We start from the raw sequence: 10,772 nt of genomic DNA, 5'->3' as shown, positions 1-10,772 counted from the left end.
CTGAACAAATTGAAACTTTTTAAAATTATGCAAAATGCAAAATGCTTAGCCGTGTCTCTACTAAAACCGCTGTAACTTCATAGGTAATGTTCATATGTTGATTAATGGTTTTCTTTCGTTTTTGATATACTTTTTATAAAATCCCAGGCCAGAAAAATCACCTTCATGTTTTTCTGTGTTTTATCTTCAGCTACTTTGACACAAAGGCGTCTGCTGTGATGCTTACACGTTTGATAAAGTCTTGCGAGTGACAGACGATACTCAGCCCTATATATGGGACATTCCTTTTACATGAACATACATGTAGAGCAGGGGTAGGCAACCTTTGTGATGACAAGTGCCATCTAAAATTTCCTCAGAAGTCAATGTGCCATATAATTGCATTAGCAATAAATTTAGTAATGCTCTATATTAACAGTTGCTGCGCTGAGCGGAGAGCTCCTGAAGCATTTGAAGTGTTGGAATGTGGAAATTTCAATATCGCTTGAAAAAACTGACAGCTAGCAACGTCCCTCTCACCAGTAGGCTAAGTGATTTTTAGCCAATTACAAGCTGAATCTGGTAGTTGGGGGTGTTAGCTAAGATACTGTCATTAAGAAGCGGTACAACAAATGTGTCTATGTGAGCTAATTTGCGATGTGCACCGCTGGCCCGGCCATTTATTTTTTTATTGCACCCTCTCAGATTAATTCACTGCGTGTCGTGCCCAGGGCTGGAGTGGGACAAAAAAATCGGCCCGGGCATTTTGACTAGAGACCGGCCCACCAGGTATTATAGGAAAAGCCATAAAGCCTTTGAATGAAAACAAACGCTGTTTTGACAGTGATGTACACAGTCTTGTTGGTATATGTATGATTTCTATACGTTGTACATCAGATAAAAAGTTTGGTTGTAAGATTCAGATAATTATTTAATAAAAGCTAGACATTTTAAATGAGAATAAGAAAGAAAAGTATTTCTTTTGCCCCCCTTTCCCTGTTAATGCCCTACCTGGCCTCCTGGCAAAACTTTGCTAGAGCTGCCCCTGCACAGTTACCAGCTGTCAGCTACTTAGAAAAGGATCCTGGTGTCATTTGTCTCTCAGAAACAGCTCATAACTTTCCTTCAACTCATTCATGTCACCTAAAAGGTAAACCTGTTTCTCCATCACCTGTTCGGCTCTGATGATTCATCTTCATGTTTCGCTCTCACCAGATATCCAAACCGATACCATGACCAGCAGCTTTTACAGCTGTGGCTCCAGCAAATATCAAAGAGGGAGGGTTCCTGGGGCATGGAGAGTTCAGGGGGGTGACGCAGCAGATTTCTGTTGAGTCAGTGCTGAGATCGCTTCTCTTTCTCGATGACGCACGTAGGACTCATTTTCTTCACTTCTCCTCCGATGACACAGGCCCCGCTGTCTGAAGGTACAGGCCCAAATCTCTTAAGGAGCCCTGGCTGTTACGGCCGAGAGGGCCCGGCTGTGGGTGTGGACTCAAATGCAGACACAGAGGGAGGCAAACGGGCGTGAACACAGTGCTTTATTTACAAGTGTCTAGTGAAATTACACAACAGGAGACTATGAATGCTATGAATTATGAAATGCTATGAACTGTGAACTGTGAGGCCAAACTGTGAACATGAAACTGAGTGCTATGGCTAGGTGCTGGACTTCACGGATGGAAAAAAGGGGCAGCGGCTTGGATGGAGGTACGCAGTCACTATAATGAGAAGAGACAAGTAGTCAGTGGCAGTCCAGTGAATCACAGCTGCAGGATTAGGCTATGGAGGTTAGGGCTTACGCGTTGCAGGTTTAAAGTGTCATGCGAGGAAGGGGTGTCCAGGGGGTTCCGGGTGAGGAGTGTCCAGAGAGGATCCAGAATATGCGTGGAGTGAGGGACTTGGCAGGGAGGCAGGCAGGTGTAGTCCGATGGTGGAGAGGAAGAAACCAGATGACAGAACCAGCGTCCAGGCGGAGATGAGAGTAGTTCGGGAAACGTGACTGCCAGGTGGGTCCTATGACAAAGAAAAACACGGTGAGGGAAAAGCAGTAGTTGAGGGTTCTCACAAGGGGTTCGCAGCCTAGCACTGACATGGGTTAGCAGAAGATCTGGCAGAGGTCTGTTGTGAATGCTGGTCTTATATGCAGGTGACTTGATTGGAACCAGGTGTGGAAGCTGATTGGAGTCTCTGCCTGAAGGTAGAACCCAGCGGAGTGGAAAAACCCGGACCATGACACTGGCGGCACTTTCTCTGTTTCCAGCTTAAGTATGACATAATCTGATTCTTGGTCTTCAAAGTTAAAGACCATGGTAACGTTTACAAATTCATGCCAGTTAGGTGTGTTTGATTTAACCCAGTAGTCGAATAAGTGGGCGTAGGTCAAGATAAAGTTGTCAAATAGCACAAAGCCTGTGCCTTGCTTTATGAAGGAACCAGTTATGAGACAAACTGACTCGCTCAGTTCAAGCAGCAACATAACACTGCGAATTTCGGTAAAAGACTGTCGGCTCTTTCCAAAGGTCTCCTTCCTGTATTTCAGTGCTTCCAGAAAATAATTTTTAGGGAATCTACTCTCCATCCATCGTTTCAGACGCGGATACTGCTGACAAAGTAGATCGTAAACCTCCTTACGGTCAATGCTGCTGCCCGTTTCTTTGATTGCCATTTTTAGACTCAATCCGTTCTGCCGTGCTACATCTAAGACTGATGTCATTCCACCGCTGCGCTTTGCATTATTTGATGCGTGTGGAGGTTTCTACTGCCCTGGGATGGCTACATCTTTTATTTCCGTATCTGCTCCCTGTGGAAAACATCTGGAATTTCTTATTGTCCTGACAATCTATTATGTCTGTGCACTCAGTCTTACGTTTGTTAACCAGCTCAAAGTAGCCCAGGTCATCGGTGAAGCGTCTGTCTCTTTTCAGAGCCTCGGCCGCAGTTATTCCCTTCTCCCCGTAAACACAAAGATACTTGAACTGTTTTAAAGCTTCATTTTTTAAAAAACTTTTCTCTTTTTTATGTCATTTAGTCCTCCCTTTGTACCGATGTAAAAGACAGAATAGCAATCTCTCGCCTTAACCATCTTCTTATATTTAATGAAAGGCCTCCGTGCAAGCTTGAACATGTTGCGTGTGCCGTCTGAACTGGATTTCAGTCTGAACTGATGTCCGTGTTGGTCCTGCAGAGAATCAGAGTTGGAAAAGTTGTTACTGTAGTAAAAAACAAAATGTATTGCATTTTGTTCATAATCTCTTTAAAGTCATGATTGTTTTTTTTATCGCTTTCACCGGAGTGGGTAAATGAATCTGCAAAGTTAAAAAAACTGATTTACATTTATTGTTTATTACTTTTATTGGACATCATCCGATCTCATTTATACACATTCAAGATATAAAGTGGAAAATATCCTTTTGTTTGCATTTGGAGACTCGGCATTTGAACCATCCCAAATATCTGGACCAGGGAACTCCTCAAACTGGTAAAAAGGTCAAGGACACAGTTACACGATTGCTAAACTAACCTGTTTTTGGATAAAAGAAAACCATATAAGCATGAGCCCTGGAATCTCGGTTTTAAAAAAAAGAAGCACTACCCAATACTTTTCTTCTGTTTAGTATACAGGAGTTGCTGCTCACACCCTGAGTTACACTGATGAGTCTGTCAGATGTCCCAAATGGGATGTCTGGCCGCACGCATACTCACGCCGGACACCTCCTGACCTTATTTCCACGAGCCTTCAACTCAGCTGCAAAGTGCTTACGGGGTCATTTTCCTTTTCATTAGAATTATCTGCCGTCATTCAGACATAAGTTGAGCAATGGTTTAACCAATTTTCCCTCAAAGGGATTAAACAGAACATAGGATGTAAGTTAAGGAAATATAAGTTTGACTATGGAGCACATCTCCTTCAGCGTTCACAATAATGGATTGCATTTCTCTCAGTCAACTGACTGTTTAGGGGGGAAAGCAGCTAATAGTGGGCTCTGTGTTTGCGGTTATTGTTTTTTTTAATCACACTAGGAGTGAACAAAAGCAGAAAAAAAACCTATAAAGATGCAGACTGTGAAAGTGTGGTTTATACCATAAATTTTTTCACGAAGTCTATAACACTGTGCGGACTATTGGTAATACAAATATTGTAATTGGGGGAGATTTTAACCGGGTCAGGGATGTATTTTTGGATAAATCCTCCCGTCCTGGACTAAGTAAGGACCCTGTAAATGCTGCGGTGGACGTGATGTCAGAGGAACTGAGCCTGGTAGATATATGGAGACTTCTTCATCCTCAAGAAAGAGACTATACTTTCTTTTTGCATCCTCACTCAACCTACTCTAGGATAGATTACTTCTTGGTGTCTCGCTCTCTGGTGAGTCAAGCTATTGGGTCCTCTATTGGTAATATTGCTGTAACGGATCATGCTCCCATCGACCTTGTTCTTTCTGGTAATGATAATATCAAACCGTCACCTAGGTGGCGTCTGAATAACTCATTATTGAAGAATAAGGGTCACTGTGAATGTATAAGGGAAATGATGAAGGAGTTTTGGTTGCACAATGAGGGCTCTATTGACGATGTTGGAATGACCTGGGATGCTTTCAAGGCTGAGGGAGCGTCTTATCCAGTATGGCTCCTTGATTAAAAAAGCTGAGAGGGACAAGCTGATGAAGCTGGAACAGGATATCAAGGAGCTCGAAAAACAGCACATGCTGCACCCAGAGAGGGAAGTGTGGAACAAATTAATTAAATTTACATTTGAGATGAATAGTATACTGCAGAAAAAAGCAGAATATGCAATGTTTGGCCTAAATCAAAAGTATTTTTAACAAGGGGAGAGAACAGGTAAAATGTTCACACAGTGTTAAGCAGGTAAAATCTAGCAACCTTATAACATCTATTTTTGTTCCTAGTAATAATAATAAGTTGACCACCAGTAAAAAAGAAATTAATGATGCTTTTACTAAATTCTATCAGGAGCTTTACACCTCCAATGGATTGGTGGAGGAACAGAGGCTGTCAGATTTCTTTTCTTCTATTCCCAGCCTGTCCGAAGACCAAAGAACTGTATTTGAAGGTAAGATCACACTAATTGAAGTTAAGCAGGCAATTGGTAGTCTTAGATTGGGCAAATCTCCAGGCAACGATGGATTTCCATCAGATTTTTATGAGGTGTTTGTGGGCGAATTAGCTCCAAGACTACTGTCGGTATATCAAGATGCGTTTCAAAGGGGGAGATTACCACTTGTATGCGATCGGCAGTGATCACGTTATTACATAAAAAAGGGAAAGACCTACAGCATTGTGGGAATTACCACCCAATTTCATTAATTAATGTGGACGAAAAGATTATTTCCAAGATACTAGCCTTTAGGCTTGAGAAGGTCCTTCCTTGTTTGGTGCATAGGGATCAGGTCGGTTTTGTGAAAAACAGAAGCTTTGCAGATAACTTACGTAGGTTATTGCATATATTCTGGAAGAGCAGGAATAATTTAGATCCTGTCGTCGCCTTCTCCTTAGATGCAGCGAAGGCCTTCGATAAAGTTGAGTATCCCTTTCTGTTTTATACGCTGAAGAGATTTGGTTTTGGTCCCATTTTCAGGCAGTGGATTCAGGTGGTATACACAGATCCAATGGCTACAGTTACTACCAATGGGATAATGTCACCCTCCTTTTTGTTAAGTCGGGGCACTAGACAAGGTTCACCCTTATCACCTCTCATTTTCGCCCTGTTTTTGGAGCCTTTGGCTATTGCACTACGTGAATGTAAGAAAACCAGAGGGGTGGATATGGGTCAAGAAGAACATAAAACTTTTTTGTATGCAGATGACATTTTATTGATTTCAAGTAACCCAGAACAGGCCGTTCCTGCAATTTCCTCAATTACTGATTCCTTTTCTGTAATCTCTGGCTACACCATAAATTGGTCTAAATCGGAAGTTATGCCCATTTCTAAATTGTGTCCTCCAGTCATTAGGAGCTCATGGCAGTTCAAGTGGATGCCCGAGGGTTTAACCCCTGGTCTAGATAACATAATGCAAGTAAATATCTCCCCAGTGATTCAAAACATTCGTCCGCTGTTGCAGAATTGGGTTAAAATAAATCTGTCCCTTTTGGGCGGAATTAATTTGGTGAAGATGATTATTGCTCCTAAACTTCAGTACTTTCTTCAAGTTACCTATAGCAGTCCCATATAATTTGCTAAAGCTTTATAATACATGTGTGTAGAGTTTTGTGTGGGCAGGCCAAAAGCCATCTTTTAATGGGTCCAAACTATATGCTGCTAAAGATAGTGACGGGTTGGCAATGCCCAAGATGGTCTGGTATCACTATGCTTTCTCCCTCTCTCAGTTAGTTAAGATACATAATTCCCTTACGGAGACGCCATCATGGGTTGCGTTTGAGGAAAGTCTTGTGGCTCCCTCATCTTTAGAGGCCTTCCTCACTCAGAGGTGAAGACCAGTACCATCTAAAAATCCAGTATTGGCTTTCATACAAGAGAGCTCACCAATTTACCAACATTAGCCCCTATCTTACCTCTAGAGCCTCTATCTGGTATAATAAGAAAATATTAATTGGTAAGAAACCGGTCAGGTGGGAGGCTTGGGCTAGGGCAGGTATCAATCGGGTGGGGGATTTATTTGGGCAGACTGGCATGAAATCGTTTGCAGAAATCAGACGAGAATTTAATCTGGATCCAAGGGAAATTTGGAGGTTTTTTCAACTTAGATACTGTATTAAAACCATTTTGAATAATAACCCAGACCCTCCATCTAGTATTCAGGAGATGTTTGCAGCTACTGGCATTAATAGAATCAGGGCATCCAAATTCTACAGGATCTTCAGAGAGGCGCACTCTCCCAATTTGGGGGGGCTGAGGCAGTGCTGGGAGAAGGATCTGGGAATTCAGATTTTAGAGGACAGTTGGAAGAAGCTGGTTTCATCATGGTATGTTTGCTCACCTGAAACACAGTCTCAACTTATCCAGTACAAGTTGCTTCACAGAAATTACTGGACTCCCAGTAAATTAGTCAGGCTGAAGCTTGTGGATAATGACACCTGTTGGAAATGTCATGAGGAAGCCGGGACCCTAGTTCATATGTTGTACACATGCCGGAAAAATGATTATTTGTGGGACGGGATCATTAACTTGGTGAATGATATTTTTAAACTTAATCGTTCGAAGTCTCCAGCTGTGTGTGTCCTGGGTCTGTTACCTGACAACAGTATCCTCTCCAGAAGACAGAGACTATGGATGCGTCTGGCTTTCATAACAGGATGCAGGATAATACTGAGGCACTGGAAGTCATCCAGCCCCTGTTCTCTCAGGGAATGGACTGAACAAATGTCTAAGATGGCATTATATGAACGGGTTGTGTAAAGAATTAAAGGGAGAGAAGATATTTTTGAGCAGGTCTGGGGTTTTTAGGCACCTGGGTGTTTTGCCCCTTTTGCTTTTGTTTTTGCTGGTGTTTTTTTGTTTGTTTGTTTGTTGGTCTTCCTTTTGGATTTCTTTAGTTATTGTTAGCCCTTATTTGTCGGTTGTTGTTAAGAAACGGACAGAGAACTGACAATATGATTATTCCTTGTTGTATATCTGTTAATGTTTCTGTCCATCCAAAACATGAATAAAAAAAAAAAAGGAAAGACATCCGGTGTAAAAATCTGCCAAATCAAACATGTGGAGCTACCTGCTGTGGTGACCCTTGGTGAATATGGAACAGCTGAAAGAAGTTTATTTTTTCTTTCATCTATCTTTTTATCAAGCTTTGTTCCTCCATCATGGGTTAATATTGCCCAAACTGTGGGCACAAGGAACAATGCACACAATTAAGCACCTAATATGTAGTAACTGCCCTGCAGTAGTATTCTTAAAATAAAGGAGTCGAAGATGTTGTTATTGTAAATGAATCGAAGGGAAATATGGGAGTCACTGTATATTTCTATACAGCAATATTTGTTTACATCTATGCAAGATAAAGGGATGAAATTGACCATCCACTACCTGAATAACAAATCACACACATTTTTATCTATCTGTCAGCAGCGTGCACCTGACAATAACATGCATGCTTTTTGATATGGAAGGTAACTTTGTATTGTGGATGAATGCACCTTGCTTTAAAACCCAGCACATTTATATATTTATTTATCTGAAATTAAACTTATGATATTGTTCCTAATTACAGTAAACCTGGCTTCAGTCCATCAAATGATGCAATGTAACATTTATACTGTAAACATCACCATTTGGGGATGTCTAAAACGTAAACAGTATATGCCAACATATTTAATACAGATGTATTTTTCATTTTACTAGTGATGGGATTATTATGTAACTAGATTATTTTAAATAAAATTGCTTTGAAGTATGTATAGGCGTGTATATATCTACATTCATGCACCAGCTTTTGTATGGTGTTAAGGGTGCATAAATGCTACAAATGGATCATTTCAGCCAGTTGGTATTTTGTTTGTGAAGGAGGAAAATCATATGCTGCTTAACTGTGTTTGAGTACCTGGTTTCAAAAAACAGACACAGATGGTTGTGCATTAGAAAAAAATATATACTGTCTGCATTAATGGTAATACAACAGACAATAGTGAAATGTGATCATCAAATGTGTTAGTAGGGTGTAGCCTTAAAACCAGCAGTTAATTTGTTCTGCTGTGAAAGCTGATCTTAAATAAAGGTATGAATGTTGAAATGTTGTCTGAATAAGTGTCTGCAACACCTTTATCCTAGAAAGAAGACTACCTAATAGGATAAACACACAATTATGAATGTACTTGAATGTCTGGGAATGCACTAACTGTGCTTGAGATCCTGTTTAACTTAGAATAGGATGAAGACCTGGGGCTTCAGGATCTACAATATTGGATTTTTTCCACATTGTCCTGACTGGACTGACTGAGTATCAGGGGGATACTGATATGATTAGTTCTGCAACTACAAATATGTTTGGTTAGTAGTCTGTAAAGAAAGACTGATGAACCTGGCCAGGATTTACCCCCATGACCTTGTAAAATCTGTGCCAAATGACTTATGTCATCATGATCTTTTGGGAAATACTAAATCAAATGCTTTAATGACATAAAAGGAATAAACTGAAAGGTTCAGAAAAAACAACATTTTTACTGTTTAATATCTGGACTGCACTTAATCTATGGCTGAGATGTTAGAGCTAACCTTACAAAGCAGTCACCATGTTTACACATGTTTTTGAGACGTTAACCTTTTACTGCTAAAACTATCTAGTCAAAATAATAATGTCACATTTTTATTCACTTGTCTTGATTAGTCTTTGCTCCTTGATATGTGTTTTAAACACTCATTCCAGTACTTGATGTCCTCTATCAGTTTTCACATATACTTCTTGTGCAGTTTCTGATCCTGGCCCACAGAGCAGTTAAAACACAGAATACCAGAATATTATTTCCATTTAGCATAAAGACTTAATGAACGCTCACTAATTAACAGTTTTACGGAGAGTTGTGTGCTCAATTGTGTCTTGTCTAGGGACAGAAATGAAAAAAATAAAATAAAATTTAATGATCATGGAGTGTACTACGCCTCTGCCGAACCCTAATTCCCTCCTGGACTTGTTCCCCACATCTTTTGGACTGGGTGAACTCTCTGTTGCCCAGTCTAACTTCACACAGAAGATCATTTTCTTCAGACTCCAGCATTTCTCTTCAACTTTAAAGCATTAAAAAAAAGATCAGTGTTATCTGTTGGATGTTTGATTTGTTGTCTCTGTCCATCCAAAATAATCAGACTTCTCTACAAAACTCACCCAGTGAAATAATGAAAATGTAATTTTATGGGTGTCATAGATTGATCCATCAGTGAGTCTGTCGTGTAAAAGGATGTATGGCAGTTGTGGAATTAAAAGAAAATATATCGTTGCAACATGGCTTGCATTTAGCATTTATTTTATTGTGTTTAATAAAATCATTGTTTGACTGAACTAATCTGGGACAGTGTTGGTTTGTTCTTATCCTCAATATTAAAGAATCAGGACACAGTGTATTGTAGAATGAAAAAGAAACTTAGAGATCATGCTGTAACAAGCAAACTCCCCTCAGAGAGACAGAGATGCAGGAACGGGGAGTTTTATAAAAGAGCTGAGCACACCGGACTGAAAACGCTCCACTTTAAACCATCATCAGTATCAACTTTCTTAATGTTTTTATTGTGTTTGTTAATGTTCAGTGAGGTTACAGAATGTGGCATTTGAAACCAACTGCTACTTAAAAAATGTTGCTCCCTTCTGTAGGGCTAGCTTGGTGCTGATACCTGCACTTGCTCTGGTAACACTTTAGCCTTATAGTATAAAAGCTATAAAGGATACTGTTTTGAACATTCAAGCAGGAGAAAGTAAAAATATTTGTATAAAAATGTAGGGAGTAAAAGCCAATGAAGGTAATACTGGACTTTATAGACTCATTCTTTCAGCCATGCTGGCATTGTTGTGGATATTAATGCTAGTCTGTCAGTCCGTTAATAAAGTGCTTTGGATTGTTATTTTGTCATGACTTGGCTGTTCCAGCCATTCCTCTCTTGCTTCCTGGCAGTGTGTGACAAGAGTCTTCATTTCCTCAAATCCTGCTGGGAATTTAGGGACCAGGCTGTTACATCAGCCTACATTATTGTACCTAGTTATGCAATCAGTCCTCTCTTTATCCTACTTCTCTGTGGATTCCTGTTAAGAAGATTAAACTCTTACTTGACGTAACTTACCTGCCTAACTACTCTTGATAGCACACACTAGAAGAACTTACCTCTACACTAA

The 10,772-nt window shown here is 40.3% G+C and overlaps 1 protein-coding gene and 1 long non-coding RNA gene across 2 annotated transcripts; both read right to left on the bottom strand.

The window, feature by feature from the left end:
* Positions 1-1,314: 1,314 nt before the first annotated feature.
* On the bottom strand, positions 1,315-3,064 carry LOC146558798 (uncharacterized). Its single transcript, XM_085245915.1, has 4 exons — positions 3,025-3,064; positions 2,849-2,968; positions 2,336-2,685; positions 1,315-1,437 (listed from the first exon to the last, which is right to left on the bottom strand). Exons 1-4 carry the CDS (start codon positions 3,062-3,064, stop codon positions 1,315-1,317), a joined length of 633 nt encoding a protein of 210 aa, XP_085102041.1.
* On the bottom strand, positions 1,503-2,172 carry LOC146558799 (uncharacterized). The gene is made up of 3 exons (XR_014888739.1): positions 2,073-2,172; positions 1,782-1,995; positions 1,503-1,700 (listed from the first exon to the last, which is right to left on the bottom strand). It is a non-coding gene; the product is annotated as an uncharacterized LOC146558799 (long non-coding RNA).
* Positions 3,065-10,772: the final 7,708 nt, after the last annotated feature.

This window comes from Mchenga conophoros, linkage group LG15 (genome assembly GCF_057382185.1).
Source record: "Mchenga conophoros isolate Kocher_MC1m ecotype Shallow Benthic linkage group LG15, M_conophoros_male_GT1.1, whole genome shotgun sequence".
Lineage (NCBI taxonomy): Eukaryota > Metazoa > Chordata > Actinopteri > Cichliformes > Cichlidae > Mchenga > Mchenga conophoros.
The sequence above is the reverse complement of the archived record's forward strand: the minus strand, read 5'-3'. Positions and strand labels throughout refer to the sequence as shown.